The sequence below is a fragment of the Achroia grisella genome, unplaced genomic scaffold, assembly GCF_030625045.1.
Source record: "Achroia grisella isolate CSIRO2021 unplaced genomic scaffold, CSIRO_AGI_Agris_v1 utg794, whole genome shotgun sequence".
In the NCBI taxonomy this organism is placed as follows: Eukaryota; Metazoa; Arthropoda; class Insecta; order Lepidoptera; family Pyralidae; genus Achroia; species Achroia grisella.
The window spans coordinates 1332495-1355452 of record NW_026713026.1 but is presented as its reverse complement, the minus strand read 5'-3'; the positions used below and the strand labels follow the sequence as shown (position 1 = coordinate 1355452).

The 22958-nt window shown below is 34.2% G+C and overlaps 1 protein-coding gene across 1 annotated transcript in view; it reads right to left on the bottom strand.

The window, feature by feature from the left end:
* Positions 1–1992: 1992 nt before the first annotated feature.
* Positions 1993–22958, bottom strand: part of LOC131851667 (uncharacterized) — a 103959-nt gene continuing 82993 nt past the window's right edge. Inside the window, exons 3-5 of the mRNA XM_059202186.1 lie at positions 8058–8314; positions 4525–4702; positions 1993–3503 (exon numbers count right to left, since the gene is read on the bottom strand). Of these exons, the coding sequence (XP_059058169.1) occupies positions 3204–3503; positions 4525–4702; positions 8058–8314 (735 nt within the window). The 3' untranslated portion in view covers positions 1993–3203. The remainder of the gene's footprint in view (positions 3504–4524; positions 4703–8057; positions 8315–22958) is intronic.

Sequence of the window (22958 nt, the reverse complement as noted above, 5' to 3'; positions counted from 1 at the left end):
CAGCCCGTCGTAATAATCAATCCTTATATACTACTTACTTACTAAGTACATTCATCCTTGCACACTTGTAGAAATCCGTGGATAAGCTTATTCACAGATCTAGCTACTAAAGCTCGATTATTTTCCAAAACATATTCAGCTTAGCTGGCAAATTACGTAGGTACTAAGGTTATTGCAGTCAGCTCTTTGACTAACACTAGTATTTTATTCATAGGTGAGTTGTCTTGTGATTTCGATTTAGAATTGGAAGATAAATCTTAGAGGAATTACTCCCGTATATATATATGTATTTATTTTTCAATGTTAAGGGCCTCGAAGCGTCTCATATTTGTGAGGTAATTAATGTATAAGCAAAATTACAGTATAATTTGAAATAACGTTAGAAAACTAGCATACAATTCAAGCTACTTGGCGGTCGTACTCGTTACGTACTCTTGTAAAGTGTTACTTTGTGTAAAGTCTGTTGCGTACTAATTTAATGAACTCAGTTTGGATAGCAAAATGAAAATACAATGTATAGGTAAACATAATTCACTTTATTACAAACGTTTGCATTCGATGAACTATAACATCACAAGCGAACGGGTGCTTGATACTTAAATAAGTTAAACATTAGAATATATAACAGATAAATAGATCTAATTATAGCGCTCGCTTGCCTCTTTGGTGTCTACTAGCTAAATATATAACATTAGTTATATTTTGCGCCAATTTGGCACTACTGCACTGTAAGTTTTGTATAAACAATATGACGTTAGACCGCTGGTATACAGTCGGTAAGTAGTCAGGTTGCCAGAATGCTCCGAAATGGTTAGTTTGTATCACACAAATGCACCAATCGGAATACATCAGAACGTTAGTCGTATTCGTGATACCTGACGATAAACCGAATGTATACAAGCAGCCTTAATTGCATACTTTACATGGAAATTATTCTTTTAACAAACTTTTTAGTGATAAAGGATAGAATATGTGTTATTTGCATTATACAATAATAGAAGATAAGTACATACAATATCTTTACCAACCAACTAACTGATGCTTCTTCAAATCTACCTGTTCCAATTCCGTACTCCCCATAACTAAAACTGGAACCACAGTGTCACTCACAAAATTACATACTTCAATATTACACTTAGATATCCTGCGATATATCAGTCACATGCGAGCACATCAATGACAAAATCGGAATTGAAGATAGTCGCCGTGGCCGAAATCGGCCAGGATTACATCATCATCATCATCATCATCAGATATCCTGCAGTACAATCGTAATTTAGTCAAATTACATGATATAAGAAATCGTGCATATCATTTCTGTTTCCAATTACACCGGGGGGGAAATGTTATGCCAACTATTTGAATCTCTCGACCGTTATGACCAGTAATTTAAGAGTCATTATATGGTAGAATTAATCACATTTTGTAAAGATTTAAACAGTTCAGTAATGCAGTATAAGTAGCACAATAACGTATATACATAATATTAATAAGTATTTAATACAATTCAATTTCCAGCAAATAGGTAACAAGCGCAAACTGCAGTGAGGTGAAACTATATGTATGTAGACTAGAATATAACTGTTTTATTATCTATTCTTTTTCATAATATAGTATTGAATATCTAGAAGACAGAAAGGAGAAATTAAGAAACACTATATCATCATTACATAGTATAAAACAAAGTCGTTAGCGCTGTCCGGCCGTCCCTATGTATGCTTAAATCTTTAAAACTACGCAACTGATTATGAAGCGGTTTTTTTTATAGATAGAGTGATTCAAGAGGAAGGTTTATATGTATAATGTACACCCGTGCGAAGCTGGTAGCTAGTATTAAAGTACAAACATATAAACATAGATATATAATACAGCAAGGCAGATTTATCTATATATTTTTTATTCGTTGATTCACACAGCGCCATCTAGACCCAAGTTAAGCAGAGCTCGTATTATGGATACTAGACAACTGATACAAATATAGTCATTTTTTTGTAAATGCTATTAATAATTTTACAAAACATCTGTATGATATCTGGGTATATATTATACATATATTTCCCTCTGTCCTCACTGTACTTCTAGATAAGTATGTAATTCATAACAATTTTACATAAATTTGACAGAATTTAAATTAAATATTACAACTGAGTTGATATTTTCTATTGGTGTACGTAATACTGCTTTAATATCTAATAATACCACACTTCTCATTAGAAGTTGTGGATCTAGAATTAGCAGAAACTTATTTTTTAATTACAAAGCTGATTTGCCTTCTATTGTTACGTTGTTTGCTAAAAAAATTATTTCAAGGAGTTGCTGCTTTGAATTTATTAATTCATCATCATTAACATCATCTCCATCATAATCATCATCACTATCTGTTTCTGCTTTATCCAATCATTCGACATAATATTTAGTTAATTTAATCGGCAATTCGAAATTATCAGGGAGCTAGTCAATTTGAAATTACAATATCAAGGAGCTAGCGTGGGATTGATTATGTAAGATTGTTGCTTTGATTTGCTATTTGAAACAGATGTACAGTTCTACGGTTCACAACTGTAACTATCAATAGTTTATACAGAATCGCAAGACTGTCAATTTCTATCTAGGTTGTATCTTGATGGTATAGTATAGGAACTTTTTAATGAAACTATGTACATCCCGTTGAATTTAGGATCGTTTGTTTCTAAGAATAAGGTTTGGTTTGTATAAATAAGTGATTGGCTCGTTCATTGTCTAATTATGAAACCTGATGGTTACAGTAAGCCTATCTTTAAAAGTATCATTTGATGTTTCTTATGGATCATCAATCTTATTGAAATACATTTTAGTACCAAAATTGGATATTTTTAAAATTTTCTCTATTATTATCCAAGAATGTCTAAATAATGGATTAATTTATGTTAAAATAGGTTGTAAGTGAATCAACAGTTTCACACCAAATTGCACCTTGTTCGCATTAACAATAAGAGTTACATTCCATTTTACACGTATTAGTAAGCCGTATATTGCGATATCTCTTTGGTTTCACACTTCTTAGAGAGATTATACCGTCCATTATGCTCTGAGGTATCAGCGTCTATTATTTACACTATACAAAACTAAATCTTATTTACACTGCACAAAAGTCGCTTTCTCACTGTCCTTTTACAACCTGAGTTGGGCAAAGTTTTGAGGCACCTGACTACGTTCAATGTTAGTCAGATGTAAAGATAGTCATTTTTGGTTTCTCTACAATAACTAATGCTGGGGAATTTATATACAGGGCTGTATCTCTTCTCGGTTTCTGCTTCTAGAGACAGCGCCGAGAGAGCTCTGGATGGTACTTCTTCTTCCTCAGTGGGTTCGGGGGGTGGGAGGGCTCTAGGAGGAAGTGGTGGGGCGCGCGGGTTCCTTCTCACTCGGAAGTGGCAGTCGGAGTCCGCTGACCACGCCCGTTGCACTTGCAGTGGGAAATCATCCGGGTGAAGTTTTCTCTCGCACTCCTGGGATGGACACACCTGGAAAGAGAATTTAACAATAAATCTCAGGGGAAAAGGGGATTGTTAGTAATGTGGATTGTCAGGTTGACCTCCACGCGGTTCCCCCTGGAAACCATCGTGATAAATTCGTGATGAATTTGTCACGATGGGCTAACTGACTTGACCTCATGTTCATCTTATCATCCTCCACTGGTGCCCGGCCAGCCGTTAGCGCAGGCGGGTGCACCATTCCTTTATCATAAAAAAAAACAATAAATCTCGATGACCTCAGTGGTCTAGCGGTTTAGCATACCACTTAACTTTGGACCGCTTACTAACAGACCTAAGAAGCTGGGAAGAGGTCCGAACTCGTTTAATATTCCAATTCTATAAAAATGATCATGATGAAAGAACTAACCTACCACGAGTGTCACGTCCGTAGCGCCGTTTATATATATAGGTGACGGTTCCTGCTCATCATCAGGTGAACCGTCAGTTCCTTTACTATTCCAATAGCCATTTACCCTTACCCTTTTGTCCTTGCTCTTTCACGCGGGAATAAGCTATCACGCAAAATAATGTGTATGTAAATGTAGACAAAGAGAACTAGAAAGATCGCGACCGTTCAATCGTGCTTTAGTGACTTTGCAAACGATAATAGAATAGAAATAGAAATAATCTTTATTATTAAACTCAGTACAAGCAAGTCATATTTTTTATTCTACCACTCATTCGAAACGCAGATCATCACAAGAAGAATGAGCAAGAAACTTGTATGATGATTTTTAATATATGTTTACATAATAACAAGTAAGGTATGCGATAATCAACATAGAAACCGCTACACACTAATTTTTAGCGCAATCAATATTGTCAGCGCTATGAATTTTCTGTTTTCACTTAAAAAACATTAATATCATTTACAGACCTCAGTTTTTTATGAAGGAAGTTTTTTATACGATATTTGAATCTTTTTTCATGAATTGAATGTGTCGTGTAAAGGACTTCAATACTTGTAATGATGATGATGATCTTCAAAAATGAAGATGAGAGAACTAACCTCATAGAGGGAGAATCGTTCCACACCCTCAGTAGAGTCGTAACAGTGCAAGAGTATGGCGAGCAGTTCGTCGACCGTGGTCCGTTCGCTTGTCAGCAGACATTTGTATTGTGATGAGGACATCAAGGCTGAGTCGTATATCTTCACCAGGCCTCCAGGCCGCATTTGTAGAGAAAACCTGGAAGTAAAGTAGGTAATATTATAAGAACAGCGTTTTAAAGACTACTTTTGATTTTTCAAAAAAATTTCAAATTTTAAAATGTGATGAGTGTGGTGATCACAAGGATAATGTTATTATATATATGCTAATGTGTATAATATGGGCCAATATTATTATATAAATAATATTAGGTTGCCTACTAAAATTTACTGTAGGAGATATTAGTCACTTCTGCAAGTAAAGTTTTTTCTATTAATATTTTCTTTCCTAGCATAAAATCAGTGTATAGATTTAATTGAGAAGAACTAGCAAGAAACTCGACTGATTAGTTTTTCTAAAGCCAATTTCTCAATATTGTTCGTTTTTATCTAAGTTAGGTAAACAAATTCCAGAAGGTGTGCTTTTTTCCCTTACCGCCCCTCAAAAGCTTTCTGTTTTCACGCAATAATTAGCTGGTAGATACATAGATTGATTACCGAGACTTTATTCATAATCATAATAAAAAAAAACAGATTTAAAATTACAAATAAAAAATACTTCAAAATACAATTTTGTAATATAAAAATTAGAAAAAATCTTATTATTTAAATCTATGTATTTAACGAAAATACTTAACAATTACAAAGATAGAAATAAATATTTATTTATTAATTTAACATTATTCGTAACAAAAATACGCAACAAATACAAAGAGTAATCAATTCTAAAAATACGTAATGTATGGCTATGCAGATAAATGCGGACAGTTTTTAATGCGTTTTTTATACCTGTTTAATCACAATATGCACCTGCCTCGGCTTGCGGTATTGGAAACCTGCACGAAATTGCGGTAACAATATAACGGGATCAAGTGCTAAATGAATAACAACTCGTTAATAAACCGACTTGGTTTTGACATTTAATCCAATCGAATTTCCTTTCAGAACTTTCTAGAGACGCTGTTAACTTGTAACACGCGACTTTGTCTGCTTTTTGAGATAAAATATCATCTATATTTGTGTCATGATATAATCTTAGTTCACGTCAAATTTAATTATGTTGATTGTCGCAAGCTTAATTCTTGTTTATTTAGAACAACATTTATTTGAAAGAGCAATAGTTAAGTTTCTTTATCATTCTTCTTGTGATGAGTTACCGTTCCGTATGAACCGTATAATATATGACTATTTAAAAGTGATTATTTTATGTAGTGATTATATTGTTTTTTTAGAATAAAGATTATTTCTATTCTATTCTATTAAGACTCATCCAGTCCTTTAATCATGAAACTCCAACAAATATACAGATACATTTTTGCATTTATAATATTAGTATGGAAGTGTAATAGTCAAATTATTTTAATTTATATATTTTGTGTTATTAAGTGCATCACTTACTTTTTCTTTTTTTCTTGCTTTCTTATATCTTTTTCTTTTGTTATCGAGAAGAGATTGCTTATCGATAAGACCTTTTGTACTAGTACAATATTTTTATATTTTTTTACCGTTTTTTTTTTATTAAAGCGCCTGATTTATTTTATTAGCATTAAGAAGATAAACCGCATGTGTAGCATTGTATACATATTTTTTTATACATACATAATTTTCGTTATTTTAGTCATTCATACATCATTGTAATAATAAACTAAGTTTCTAAAAGGTTAGTAAAGTACTAAAAATATCTAAAATCTGAATTACGTCAGCTCCATTGTGTTATACAAGACATTACAAATATTATAAATTTATAGCCATACAAACTCATATGAAAATAGACAGCAAAGTTTTATGTGAATTCGTCTCGTCTCATACATTAAAAATTGACGTTAAATTTGACCCGCCAGTTGAAATGCGATTTGCTTCAGCAGAAGCAAATATTACGAAAGAATTCATCGCCTAGTTTACAACAGCAATCCGGATTGTCAACATGCTGCAACACAATCCATATGGTCAATAAACTGGGATCTTTTAAGTTTATACCGCTCGTGTTTACGGGACAAGAATAGAAAGACCGGAAGGGGACACAAAAAGGACACGACCGCTTCTTTTTTCGGCGGCCGGTGGTCCGCGCCAACGAGTTATGCTTAGGTGATTATAAGATGCTTGCTGGAAAATGGCTACGTGATTTATAGGTTAGAATCGCGACTGAACTGCAAAGGTTATAGAAAATTTCTAGTCAATTTTGTTAAAGAATTTTCTGTTCAATATCATTGAAAAGAATGTAAATCTCGACGTTTCGACTAGGTTGCACTAGCCGTCAGCTCGTGACCACGGCTAGTGCAACCTAGTCGAAACGTCGAGAGAGGTAAATACCTTTATTTGCCATAAAATTATTCGTGTTAAGACCCGGTTAATAATTTAAATAATGTATATTAAACACGAAAGTTTAAAATTAAAAGAATGTAAATATTTTTATTAAAATTAAAATAAATTTAAGAAGTTTTGAATAGTTATAATTATTTTTTTTTATTAATGACCGTATATAATGACCGATTGTATCGCTATGTTCTCTTTTGTATATAAATTATGAAACAATTTGATAACAGCTAATTAATAATTAATGATTACAAAATTACGAAGTATTTTACAATGTTTTCGCTGGATTGTACAGGGTTAGTCTGATTTATAGAGTCAAAAAGAATATCATATTTATATATGATATTCTTTTTGACTCTATAAATCTATAAAAAATATAAATATAAAACTCTATAAATTTATAGAGTCAAAAAGAATATCATATTTATATATGATATTCTTTTTGACTCTATAAATCTATAAAAAATATAAATATAAAACTCTATAAATTTATAGAGTCAAAAAGAATATCATATTTATATATGATATTCTTTTTGACTCTATAAATCAGCTAGCTACTCGCCCCGGCTTCGCACGAGTGTACATGTATTGTACATATAAACCTTCCTCTAGAATCACTCTATCTATTAAAAAAACCGCTACAAAATACGTTGCGTAGTTTAAAGATTTAAGCATACGTAGGGACGGACAGACAGCGACAGCGACTTTGTTTTATACTATGTAATGATAATGACTTCAGACAATTCATACAATATATTATAAATATATAATATTTTTTCGCAAATATATATATATGTATGTATTTAGAAATAACACAGACCAAATATAGGCAACGATCTTGTGACCATCGCAAGTAAGATGTACTAAACCACTACCACTATTAATGGTGAACTTGCCATGATGGGTTAACTGACCTGACCTCATGCTCATCTTATCATCCTTCACTGGGGCCCAAACCATTAGCGCAGGCACACCATTTCATTACCAACCATAATAAAAAAAAACTATATAACTCTAAATAACCAAATGTATAGTAACCCTAACCCTAACTGCAGTTTTGATGCAATATAACTTGGACTTACTTAGAGTATCCCTTCGGATGGCAAGCCTGCAACGCCGCAGGCCTGGCATCATCATCCAGCACCAGAGTGGTCCTCAGACCAGCTGCGCGGACTCGCACCTCCATGCTCATATAGAACAGCCTAGGGTCCCGGTGCTTCATTCGGAACTTTCCCAGGAGTGTGGCCACCACCTCCCGAGCTCTGGTGCCCCATGTTACAGATAGAGTCTTGTACTCGATGTCAGGGCGAAGACAGCGAGCGTATACTTTTATTGTTGTCTAAAAAGGAAAGATTTAATTGAGTCAAATTTATTCTGTTATGTATTTATACTGTTAAATTTATATATTTCAATATATATATGTATATTTAAAGTATATATTATATTTATATAACATAAATTATATATGTACATAGATTTTGTTTAGCTAATTATTTATTATAGTATTAATATCGCAAATTTTCGCCATTACTGCCCTACAACGCTTTCTAGTTCTACCCAAAGATTAGCTGGTAGAGAGTGTCATATGGCATTAAGCTCGCCTCTTGTACACTCTTTTAAAGTGCAATAAAGAATAAAAAAAAAATTGCGAGCACATTTGGGGGAAGGAGACCAAACGACCTTCCAGTACTCAGGAATATGGTAAGTATTACTATAGGCTGTGAGCGCCCGGAGATTCTTCAGGAAATTTTCCTAGAAGCGTAATCCAGCCGGTCCCGAAAACCAATGCTCATAGTTGATCTCTCAACGTTTCTACTTGGTAGTTATGCATGACAAAGTTTCTGGAAATACGTACGTGGAAATCGCCATTCATTCAAGATCAATATGTTATTTCAATATTTGACAGTTTGTGTGCTAATGAAATTCAGTTGATATCAATCCGAACAGTTCCGAAGAAAACGTGTTGTTATACATTATGGGGAGTGTTCTTGGGGACTGTTGTTAGATATATCTCGGGGAGTGCTCTTAGAAAATTTTCCATCGTATACGATTGAAAATTTCATAGACTCGCTGCAATACCAACAGATCCGGTTTAGCACAAAGACATTGATCCCCAATGATTCTAATCATCGGTGTTTTAAACCAATAGAATAGAATGTCATTTATTCAAATAAACTTAATTTAAGCACTTTTGAATAGTCATAGTTATCATTCTTTTAATCTATCGCTCATTCGGAAAGCTGTCTCATCACAAGAAGAACGAGCAAGAAACTTGCGTGTTGCTCTTTTAAATAATCATTGTAATTTTACATTTCCAATTCGAAATGTGCGAATACAAACCACCAACTAGCACTAATTAGCTTCAGATATTAAATACACGATAAGATTAAAACAGTCGTAGTGATTAGAGCAGACAAGTCCCTACAAGCAGCACACGTTCACGAGTATGACGTATGAGCCAGCAATCACAGAAATTCAAAGATTTGTAATGCTATCGTGCGACGGACGGACGGACAAGTCGCTAGTAATATATATAATATTCTAGTAATGTAACATTACCTGCTGTTTGTCATTTGTAAATTGTAATGAAGTGGCATTCTTGTCTAGAAGAAAATACCAAATATACACACACATACCTATACTTACAGGAAACGCAATAGAATGTCTGGATTGCAGAAAATAAAGTTCTCACGGCGCACTCAATGCAGCAGGCGAAACACACATTGTACTTTCACAATCGGTTAACCGATACAAGTTTTGTTTGCATATTTTTACGGCCTCGGTGGTTTAGCGGTTTAGCACACCGCTTTACTTCCGACGGTCGTGGGTTCGATTCCTCATACTGTACAAACATTTGTATTCATGAGTATGATTGTTTGTCTGGGTGTTTTTTATGTATGTATTTACAAAAAATATATATCTATGTATTTATATCAGTTATCTAGTACCCATAACACAAGCTTTAGCTTGCTAACTTGGATCTAGATGGCGCTGTGTGAATTGTCCTGAGTTGTGTAAAAAAAGCATCTAAATATTTATATCAGTTGTCTAGTACCCATAACTCAAGCTCTGCTTACCGTGGGACTAGATGGCGCTGTGTTAATTGTACAAGGTTACTTATTGTTATTATATTAATATGCAAACAAAAGTGGTACGTAACAATACACAGCAGTAATGTCTCCTTATCACCGTCTGATTGAACGGTTGGGTCAACGTGTCTATCATAATTTAATACATTGTACAGTAAATTATAGTCTTTGAATTATAATTTAATAGAAATCAAAATATCTCCTGTTGTTATTACAGATAGTTATTATAGTGACACTTGATCAATAATAATTAATCAACTTAATTTAATCGAATTAGGTGTTATTTTAAGTAAGTTTTTAAGTTTTTAAGTATATAAGATAGATATATTATTTCTTAAAATAAAAAAATATATATATCATCTCCCCTTTTAAAGATAGGAGATGGCAACTTACCCCCGGCAGAAGCACAGTCAGCCGGGGTTCAGGGCCCCAGGGAGAGAAACCGGCGTACAATGCGGGCAGAATCTAAGAGCACCGCTTCCTGCATCTTTCCCGAGAGTGAGCCGCCTCAGAATCCCAACCGTCTGAGATGTTGTTCCAGACTAGTTGGGATAAGACCGTTCACCGACATAACTTATTATTATTATTATTTTGCGGAAGTCCATTTCACTACTTGATAGATTTATAATATTTTGTTTAATTCAGCGGAATTATCGTAAATAATATAATTGACGTAGTGGAGTAACCTGAAACAGTCATGCTCGCTATAAAGTTCAAACTTGTGGCGGCGTGGTGGGCCAGGTCGATGTGCTCCCTCAAATATGGTTGAGTACAATGATGGCTGGCTCATACGTCATACTCGTGAACGGGTGCTGCTTGTGGGGACTGGTCTGTTCAGGTTGTGAACACTGATTAAATTTTTTGTTCTTTGCGATAGCATTGCTGGTGGTCAATCTATTCTCCCAAATTTGAATTTTAATGACTGTATATTATTATAAACATGTTCCACTATTATTTGAAAAAAATACGAGCTGAGTTTCTTGTCAGTTCTTCTCATCTCGATATCATTCCGAACTGACGGTAGATTTGACATATCATAAGAGTCTGTAATAGACCTACATGAATAAAGATATTTTGAATTTTAACATGTGTGAGACTACAAATATTCGGTGTGGAAACCTGACCAGCGCTACTGGTCAGGTTTCCACACCTCAGATTTAAGTTGCCTTAAGTCTCTATGTTCATTAATGTAATCAATGATAGATCAGGTTTAGTCTTTATAGTTAATAAAGACTAAACCTGATCTAATCAAATATATCAGGTTTAGTTTTTAGAAAGAAAGAAAATGTTTGTTTTCTGATACGATTATATATTCTTCACGCGAATATAATGCCAATTAGGTAAGATTAATATAAAATGAATATTAAATATCTCTTAAAATTTTAAAGTCACAGGAAATATTAAATAATTTTTAAAATGTTATGTAACGCCAATTGTGAAGGTACATAAATGCACTTATACAACTTTTTCTTTATGATTACATAAAAAAATAATGTGATTAATATAATTTTAATATTAAATTCTACTTAGAATTACAAGTATGAAAAATTTCAGGAAATGTACGAGTACTCGTAAAGTGGTTTTGATATTAATAATAATAATCTCAGGATAATTCACACAGCGCTATCTAGACCCAAGTTAAGCGAGCTAAAGCTTGTGTTATCGGTACTAGACAACTTATACAAATACATAGATAACTTATTTTTTTCGTAAATACACATTATACATAGAAAATACCCAGACCGATATAAACAATCATACTCATGAATGCAAATGTTTGTGCCGTGCGAGGAATCGAACCCGCGACCATCGGATGTAAAGCAGTGTGCTAGACCGCTAGACCACCGAGGTAGTCCTTTATTATTAATAAGTAGCTATGACGCGGTTGAGCGTATCGACGTCATACTCGTGAACGTGTGCTGCTTGTAGGGACTGGCGTGCTCTAATCACTACGACTGATTTACTCATATTTAGTTAATCAACCAGTTCGTTATATATTTAACTAGCTATCCACCCCGGCTTCGCACGGATGTACATGTACTATACATATATAAACCTTCCTCTTGAATCACAATTCAAAAAAACCGCTTCAAAATCCGTTGTGTAGTTTTAAAGATTTAAGCATATATAGGGACGGACAGACAGCGACAGTGACTTTGTTTTATACTATGTAATGATATTTCGACTCTCCTAAATTAGTGCCATTCTGAAGTTTGTATTCACACATTTTATCTTAAAAATGTATAGTTAACATCGATTATTTAAAGAGCTATACACAAGTTTCTTGCTCGTTCTTCTTGTGACGGCATTCCGAGTGAGTGATAGATAAAAAAATAAGTACAACTATGCAAAATTAATTAAATTTGAGGTTATTTAAATAAAGAATTTATTTATTTACATCAAACTAAGCGAGCCTTACAGTTATCCAACATAAGAAGATTACTTATATATTTTACACCAATTACAATTAACAACAATATTAATTTCACATATATAGAACTAGTTGTTCTCGCGACTTCGTCCGCATGGAATTTTACTTAATTTTCTAAAATAAAAGTAGCCTTTAAAGTTATTACTTATTACTTTTTAACGGTTAAAATTCGTCCAGCCATTTCAGAGATTAGCCGGAACAAACTGACAGACAGACAAAAATGGTAAAAAATGTTACTATGATGTATGTATATTCATATGCGTGTAGTAAAAAAACGGTTATTTCAGTATTACCAGCAGACACTCCAATTTTATTTATATGTGTAGATTATCTACTCTAATTAAAATGAATGGGATGAAACACAGATAGTCACATGAATATTATGGGGATGAAATGGGATGAAACACAAATACTCACATGAATATTATGGGGATGAAGCGCTAAGCGCGTACGCGGCACCGGTATAGGAATCGCCATGACACGTGCGCACGAGTCGCTGCGGGAACACAACTGACAAGTGGCAATACGATCCTGGAGGGCTACAGGGCCGCAGGGCGCCGGATATCGACTCTCAGCCCCCACAAAGGGTAGGGGAGATACATTACCACCTGTCGAGCCCGATGAACAGGAAGTTTATGCAATTGTGCGGCTACATATCGATTTATTTGCACCCGTGAGAATGCATTGTCGACGAGGAAGTGCGAATTTAACTATGAACATTTTATTGGATTTTTCAAATATTTCTGTAGTTTAGACCGCTTTGCTTCTGATGGTCGCGGGTTCGATTCCACGCACGGTACAAATTTTTGTATTTATGAGTATGATTGTTTATATCGGTCTGCGTGTTTTCTATGTATAGTATGTATGTATTTATAAAAAACTGTATCTATATAATTAATCAGTTGTCTAGTATAACACAAGCTCTGCGTAGCGTAGGACTTTGACGTTGTGTGAACAGTCCTAAAATATTATTATTGCTATATCTTCCTTGGAACGTAGTTCAATTCAAGTATAAAAACCTACTTAAGTTTTAAATTATATCACGGAAGTCTATTATTGGAATCTCACCCAGCTTCAATAGTTCAGATACACGGTTCAAATTCTGTCATACATTTTCAAGAATCATACGGGTTAGGACTTTCCAATGATTTATAAATCTTGTACTGAAATCTTTGAACTACTCAACTTTTAGATGGACATATTTTCTTTCATTTCTGCTCTAATCACTATGACTGATTTCCTCTTATTAATTTTTTAACCAGTTGGTTATATATTAAATATATTTTCTATTTGAGTATTTAATTGAATTAGTGCTAATTGGTGGTTTGTATTCACACACTTAAACTTAAAAATGTAAAGTAATAATAAAATTATTTAAAAGAGCAACACACAAGTTTCTTGGTCTTTCTTCTTGTGACGAGACAGCTTTCCGAACGAGCGGTAGATTAAAAAATGTAATGACTATTCAAAAATGCTTCAATGTAAGTTTATTTGAATAAATGATTTTCTATTCTATTCTATTCTATTTATTTTTGAAAAATTTGAAGAAAAAATTGTATATAAAATTTAATACGATAAAACTGTTTGTTAAAGTCTCATGTAAAAATGGCTGTAGGATTCAAGATGAAATAGAGTTGAATATAATAGAAAATAATTTATTTGAATAAACTTAAATTTAAGTACTTTTTAATAGTCATAGTTAATATCTATTCACAAGAAGAAGGAGAAAGAAACTTGCATATTGCTCTTTTAAATAATTGTTAGTTACAACAATATTAAGTTGAAATGTGTAAACTTTATTTTTTATTCATAACAATACATACATTCAACATCAGAAGATATTTGCAAGTAATTAATTACTGTGTGCTAAAAAGCTTGATAGCGTTATGTTCACACAGGGTTTATCAGAACAAATATATGTCAGCACTGCGAAGAAAAATACACTCTCAAAGACGGAGAAGTAACTTTCAGCCAATATTTTCAATACGCCACCTATACATTAATTCATTAATGTAATAACAGATGGCGCTGTAGACAAGTTTAATTTACTTAAGCTGTGCCCGCGATTTCGCCCGCGACCTTTCATAGTATTTAAAGTTTCATTGTTCTAGTTTTAAAAATTTTACCCCCTTAAGGGTAATTTTTTATAAACTTTAATCTCTTATTTATTTATATTTAATTAACAGTTCACGTGTAACTTTAAAAATTACGATAATTCCATACAACATTCATGCATTCTCGAAAACTTCATGATTAATTTCTGGTGATTTAATTACAATGGTAAACTGACTTGACCTCGTTCTCATCCTATCTTCCTCCACTGTCTGCGTATATCGTTAACGCAGTCGGGTGCACCATTCCATTATAATCCATAAAAATATATACGAAGAATATTCTACAGTAACAACCAATGTAAACCTATGTTTATCGCAAATAAATTTGATTTCATTCGATTTTCAAAATATAAAATATCTTTATTCATGCAGATCTATTACAGACTCTTATGATATATCAAATCTACCGTCAGTACGGAATGATTCCGAGATAAGAAGAACTGCCAAGAAACTCAGCTCGTATTCTTTTCAAATAAAAGTTGTACATGTTTACAATACAGAGCAATTTAAATTCAAATTTGGGTTTGGATGACTAACAGTTGGCAATCATTAGGAAAGTGTCGGATAACATAAAAGGTCTTCACTGAACCTGAACTGACTCTTCTTGGAGGAGACGGACGGGCAAAAAGTGTCGCCGGATGATTGTGGAATGCAGCTAGAGACCCGCCACTCGGTCCAGCGCGACCAACTCGGTGTTGTGATAAAAAAGCAAACCATTGGAATGTACAGAGAAAAAATTTAATATACCTAGGTTTAAAGATAAACAAAATATATCAATTTAACTAGCTGACCTGCGCACCTTTGTCTGCATCACACTTACTTAACTAATTTACATAATATCTTTTTAAATTATAGCCTATATGCTATTCTGATGTATAAGCTATATTACTGTAAAGTTTCAATAAAATTAGTTCAGTAGTTTTGGTGAGAAAGATCTATACATGCTCACAGATTTTAGTGTTTATAATATTAGTAATATTCATGTTTATTGTTGTTACAAAATATATGTCTACTGTATTTTAAATATGAATGTAGTTTCTGAAAGTGGGTGTGGCTGTACCAATATTTTAATTTTTATTTACGACGACCTCGGTGGTCTAGCGGTCTAGCACACAGCTTTACGTCCGATGGTCGCGGGTTCTATTCCTCGCACGGCACAAACATTTGTATTCATGAGTTACTGTTTATATCGGTCTGGGTGTTTTCTATGTATAATATGTATATATTTATGAAAAAGAAAATCTATGTATTTGTATCAGTTATCTAGTACTCATAACACAAGCTTTGGCTATCTTAACTTGGGTCTAGATGGCGCTGTGTGAATTGTCCTGAGAGAAGGGCGGCTGATTTAGTTTTAAATTTTATTTGTGGTTTTAGGTTAAAAGAATACAAACAGAATATAAGGTTTCGTTATTCAACATAGTTTTTTTAAATAGATTGCTAGACTTAATAAACTCCACATTCTATATGTACCTATATATACCGTATTATTACACACAAACTCACTCACACACACACTTGTTCTAATGCTCATAAATTATAAATATCATTTGTTTTATTTTATATACTTTGTCTTTCTCTAAATGTTCTTAAGGAGTAATATTCATTTATTTTCGTTTGTTTTTATTTAAATTGTATACAGTGCTCTGGAGATGGGCGCAAATAACTGCAACACAGTTTTTTTTAAACTAATGTAGTTGTTTACGTTTAATATGTTATTGTAATAACTTTGTTTTTGGTTTAAATAAATTCTTTAATTCTTTAAAAATTCTTATTGGAATATACCGTATTTACATACCGACATTAGACTAAAAGAGGATCCAGCAAAAACATCACTTATTTCCGCTAGAAACCTGCAGATTAACTAAACCTGACAGTAGTCAGCATGCCTGCCTATTTAGAGACTATAAAAACATATAAGTGGACATACCTCCACGAGTCACGGTGACTTGCCGCGAATGAGTACGTAGTTACATACCTACACTCATCATGCAAGTAATTTATATCTTATTTGTAGTAAGTGCCACATATGTATATATAAACATACAAACAGTACGTGGTACCTAACGATAAGACAATTTACTTGGGTATTCCCAATGCATTGAACATATCATATTTATGTAAATATCTATCAAACGAGATTTCGTCCGTGTGGAAAAATACATTTTTTTAAATAAAATTATGTATAGTATAAAATAAAGTCGCTGTCGCTGTCTGTCCATCCCTGTATATGCTTAAATCTTTAAAACTACGCAACGGATTTTGAAGCGGTTTTTTTTAATCGAGAGAATGGTTCAAAAGGGTTATTTATGTGTATAATACATGTACACCCATGCGAAGCCGGGGCGAGTAGCTAACTTCTAATATAAAATTAAGTAATTAGTTAATAAATGACCTTTCCCGTTTCGCATAGGTTGCCGTGGTCATAAGTTGAGTGCTCAGTAGTAATATCTTCATTTACCATAAATTTATTTGTGGTAAAACCCGAAATCAAAATATCTTTATTCATGTACGTCCATTACAGACTTATGATATATCAAGTTTACCGACAGTTCGGAATGCTCTCGATCTGAGAAGAACTGACAAGAAACTCAGCTCTTATTATAAATATTCTTTATTGCACTTAAATACATTTGTAAGTATATTAATTACAGCTAATGTTAACAAAGGAGGACTTATCTCTAAAAGAGATCTCTTCCAGTCAACCCAATAGAGCGTGGCATAGGAAGTGTTGAGTGAAGATAGTAACTGAAATCAACCAAATGCAGGTTAGAAAAAATTTAATTCATAAGATAAATTGTATTTTTTGTTAATTAAAATTGAGGAGCTCAAAAATTTTATGACTTTTGTATGTATGTCTACCCACCAAAAAATGTATGTATCTATGTATGTCTACCCACCAAACTTATTCTTTTAAATAATATGTACTTTTAGATATTTACAAAAATACAGAATCATTATTAAATTCAAATTTGGGAGAATCGCCAATGTGAGAGCAACCAACAGTATATGCTATTGCAATTTTGTAAAAATGAAAACAACATAATCTGTGTCCGTAACCGAACAGACCAGTCCCCACACGCAACACCCGTTCACGAGTATGACTATATTAATGATTACATAGTATAAAACAAAGTCGCTGTCGCTATCTATCCGTCCCTATATATGCTTTATTCTTTAAACCTACGCAAGCGGGTTTTTAATAGAGAGAGTGGTTCAAGAGGAACGTTTATATGTATAATACATGTACACCCGTGCGAAGTCGGGGTGGATAGCTAGTATGTACTAAAGTTTAAAAATACCTTACAAGTCAGTAGAGTGGCTACTGACCTCACGCTCCAATTCTCCGTCGCTTGCCTTACCAACAATGCAATTAAACAAACTAAATATAATTAGCGTATATTACAGATTTGAAACGGTCCATAACGTATACTGGATTACAGCTGAGAGGTCAACATGCAGAGCAGATCTGATTGATCCAATTTATCACGATTGGCTGTCGTTGCAACAGATCGTCATAGCTAATAATATGGCCAAAATAACTCTTACACTGAAGAAAATAAAGATCGTTTTCTTTTACAAGTTGACAGTAAGCCAGCTACTACTTCTCGACTTATTTATATTTAACTCTTATTGTGAAGAAAATAAAGCATGTTTTCCTATATAAGTTGCTGGTAAGGCAATGCTATGGGGTTAGAAGTCGGATGATGGTGTCAAACTAGCGTGAAATATAGGAAAGTTATAAAGTTGCAGTTTTTTGACAGAGCAACACTATAGTTATGTTAAACTAGCTGTACTCGCGACTTCGTCCGCGTGGAATTTAACTTTGTTTTTCTAAAATAAAAGTAGCCTAAGTTACTCCTTATTTATATTAGATACCTGTCAAAAAAAGTCCCCTTAAAATCGGTCCAGCCATTTCAGAGATTAGCCGGAACAAACAGACAGACAAAAATTGTAAAAAATGCTATTTTAGTGTATGTATGTAAAAAACGGTTATTTCAATATTGCAAACAGACACTCCAATTTCATTTATATGTATAGAATTAGCAATAATATAATTTTGAATAAGAAAAAATTATAAATATCAATTTCAACCTCCCATTCAATTATATTATCGGTCCAAAATTCAATAATAAAGTAATAACATTTACTTAACAATAACCTAAAAACAGTTTGTTGTAATAATGTAGATAAAAATAATATACATAGAAAACACCTATATCTTAACAAATATATTCATGATATGTTGAATCTAAAGCTTAGATGTTATGTAATTGATTAAGAAGACAACACGGAGCAAACATGCTCACTATTGTGCTCCTAAATAAATAAAGAGAAAAAAAAAATGTTGAATCAAACCCGCGACCATTGGAACTAAGGCGGTGTACTAAACTTCTAGACCATGGAGACCTTCAAAATATTATTACTAATAGTGAAATAAATTATAGCAATAAAACTTTAATGGATACATTAACTCAATTAGGAAACGATGACCAAAACCGGAAAACGTGTATACCCGTAATAAAACAGTCGGCCCGTACAGAGAACGTAATGTGATGGCACAAGTGAGTTTTTCCTGTAATTTTCACGAATCAGTCGTAACTATAATTCGTGTGCACTCATGTACAATACAGACGTAAACAATTTAATTGCCCATGTTATATGTTATTGGATATATGTTTATTAGATTCAGTAGCTATCTACCTATTCAAGTTTTTTTTTTATTGGGTTGTTTGAGGTACTGTCAGATATTTGTAGCAACTTTTTCAAAGTTCGCTACCTAGACCCGTCAGGGACAAGAATTGAAGGATATTCTTAGGAGCGATGGTTTTTATCTCCTCGGGAAAGAGTGTAAACTTTCCAAAGGAGATATTTCGTTTATGCATGAGTGGGCTACAACCACATAGGATGTGTAGTGGCGTTTCCTCTTCAGTTTGGCAGAATTTGCAATTTGTCGTGCATAGGCCTAGTTTAGCCATATGCTTGTTTAATTTGCAGTGTCCTGTGAGGGCCTTAGTCATGCATATGTTGTTTTTACTCAATAGCAGTAGTCTATTGGAGTATTTGTTCGAGTAGCCCGATATTAGGGTTTTTGAATGTATCAATCCTGGCATTTCTTGCCAGTGATTCAGTGCTTCTCGTTTGGTTATTAATTTGAGATGTCCCAGTTTTAGGCAACGAGGCACACCACAGAAGGGTTCGAGGCCCAGTTGGGCGGTTTTTGCCCCTAACTTTGCCAGATGGTCGGCATTTTCATTGCCTTCGATATTTGAGTCCCCGGGGACCCATCTCAGTATAATATTATTTCTGCTTCCTACTTCATTTAGTAGTAGGATACATTTTCTAATAAGTTTATATCGGGTTTCGTACGAGTGAAGTGCTAGTAGAGCAGCTTGACTGTCCGAATAAATGTTCTGATTGATATAGTTAAGGCTTAGAATTATTAACTATTCAAGTTAATAAGACTATTAGTTACTAGCTGTGCCCGCGACTAATTTGCACAGCGCACGTAACGGAAGTCGTCTAGAATTAAAAAATTACCCCGTTTTTCCAAAAATTTTCACTGATATTTCGCTTCTATTGGTCGTACCGTATGTTATATAGCTTAAAGCCTTCCTCGACAAATGGACTATCCAACACAAAAAAATTTTTTAATTAAAAGTAGTTCCTGTGATTAGCGCGTTCAAACAAACAAACACTGTCTTAGTATATAACTAGCTTTTGGCTGCGGCTTCGTTCGTTATCCTCTTAGGGGTGTAATTTATCAAAATCCTTTCTTAGGGGATGCCTACGTCATAGTAGGTTTATGCAAGCAAAGTCTCAGCCCAATCGATTTAAAATTGTTCAAAAAACAAAGTTTCATACAAACTTTCATCATCTTTGTCTCGTTGTTTGTCTGCGATGGACTCCTAAACTACTAAACTGATTGCAAATTTGATTTGCACATTGTGTGCAAATTGATCTAACCTGAAAGATAGGATAGCTTACATCTCAATTTATAGTCGCAATATTATTTTATTCAAGAACCTCAGCCACAGCAACATGTGGCCGGATCTGCTAGTTACATATACTATAAATAATCAGTTATTTCAAATGCCTTCTGAACAATAACTTAGTGTCTTGCCCCATTGGCATTTCTTCCGTGTGATAACAACATAAATTGCGTCTAAATCATATTTATATGCATATCATGAGTTGGGTCGAGTCCAAAATGTCGCCAGTAGACAGGACGGAGTAAATTGGTTGAATGAGGTGTGACGGGACCGCAGGAAATTAGGAAATGGGAAGCTCCGGAGTTTTTGTACCAAGCGTCTTATTATAGATCTTCTCTAATAGCGCCGTTGAATCAATTTGTACATCCGTGTCTTAATTATTTGTGATCAGTGACCGTTTGGAAAGATTGGTGCGTTAAATATTGAAGACGCGTGCCGATTTGCTTCCAAACGATATATGTTTATCATAAAATAAATTTGATTTCATTTAATTCAAACCCAATTTAGAATGAAAACTGTTCGACGCCAGAAGTTATAGGCAATAGTAGGTAGCAGGCAATAGGCAGAGTCCCCTCCGATTGATACCCCGTCTAATTCAATCGGGGATCGAAATTCGAGGTTCGAACCCCTAGCGGTGACTTCAGACTAAAGTCGTATACGTCAGGAGTACCATTATTGGCTGGGGAAAGGGGATTGTTAGTAATTTGGACTCATGACCTCCACTACTAGAAATGTACCATGCCAGGTTGAACTCCACGCGGTTCCTCCTGGAAACTTCATCGCTTGATGACCTTATGTTCATTTTATCATCCTCCACTGGTGCTCCGCCAGCGTAAACCACCGTTTCATAATCATCCATTAAAAAAACATTATTGGCTTCCAGCCTCTCTATAAGTTCTTACGCGGTGCGTGCCATTCACTTCACAGCACTCGCCTCTAACGTCCAGTGATGCTGCATTAGAGTAGTTCGAAAAAAAATAAGACAGAATTTGAAGGCGATGTATTTGTATAAGTCCACCGCAGCTTAATTTCAATCAAACAATAATATCTGATATTTAATTGTTATAACAAATAAACGTCATTTAATACACCGCTTGGGCTATTAATTTCGGACCATAAACAAATATTTATGTGAGGGAAGGGTCATCAAACACGAGAGTTCCATAACGGTAGGGTTACCATTCGTCCGGGTTTTTTCGGATTTGTCCTAGCTTAGAATCCGGAGAGCGTTCCGGACGCTAATCTGTTTTTTTTAGGTTTAATATTAAAGTATATTAATAATTTGTGTTTTATTTCAAGAACATAAGAAATCAAACTGATTATTAAAACAATTTCTAACAAAATATAATAAGATTCTGTTTTGTTAGGTACATTTAAAATCATGATAAAAATTACTACATTTAATTTTGAGGTCTGAAAATAAATAAAAAGGTGATTTATGACATTATTAACTGTTTTATTACACTATGTATTAAATAAAACTTTTTTTTTCAGACTACTCTAATGCTGTTGGCCGCAACTGGCTTATGTAGCAGCTTACTTTACAGCTTCACAGGACGATAGAGGGCGAGTGCAGATGGCACTCCAAAACCGCAGGACTCATGGAGCAGCTGAAAGCCAACTCCTTGCCTGACGGATACAACTTTAGTCTGAGGTCAACGCTAGGGGTTCGAACCTCGGCTCAGGTCGTCGTAATATCGATCCCCGTTTGAATTGGACGGGGCATAAATAAAACCTGTTGACATGCCGGGTTCTAGGCTCTAAATTCCAGGGTTTTCACGCGTCTTGTCCTGGTTTTCAAATTTTATAGATGGCAACTATTGACATGCCGGGTTCTAGACTCTAAATTCCAGGGTTTTCACGCGTCTTGTCCTGGTTTTCAAATTTTAGAGATGGCAACTATTGACATGCCGGGTTCTAGACTCTAAATTCCAGGGTTTTCACGCGTCTTGTCCTGGTTTTCAAATTTTATAGATGGCAACTATTGACATGCCGGGTTCTAGACTCAAAATTCCAGGGTTTTCACGCGTCTTGTCCTGGTTTTCAAATTTTAGAGATGGCAACTATTGACATGCCGGGTTCTAGACTCTAAATTCCAGGGTTTTCACGCGTCTTGTCCTGGTTTTCAAATTTTAGAGATGGCAACCCTACATAACGGGTAATTGAGCCGGCGTCGACGCTATGTTAGCCCTTCCAATCAATCGACGGATGTTTGCTTTACTGACGTTTTTAAATTGAAACATGCTGGTGTAACTGCATTACTTCAATATGCTACTCATGAACCAAGTTATATTCTTCGTATTTACTGCGTCAGGCGGTGATGTGCTAAGGGATTAAATTTTTGAATGATAAATGG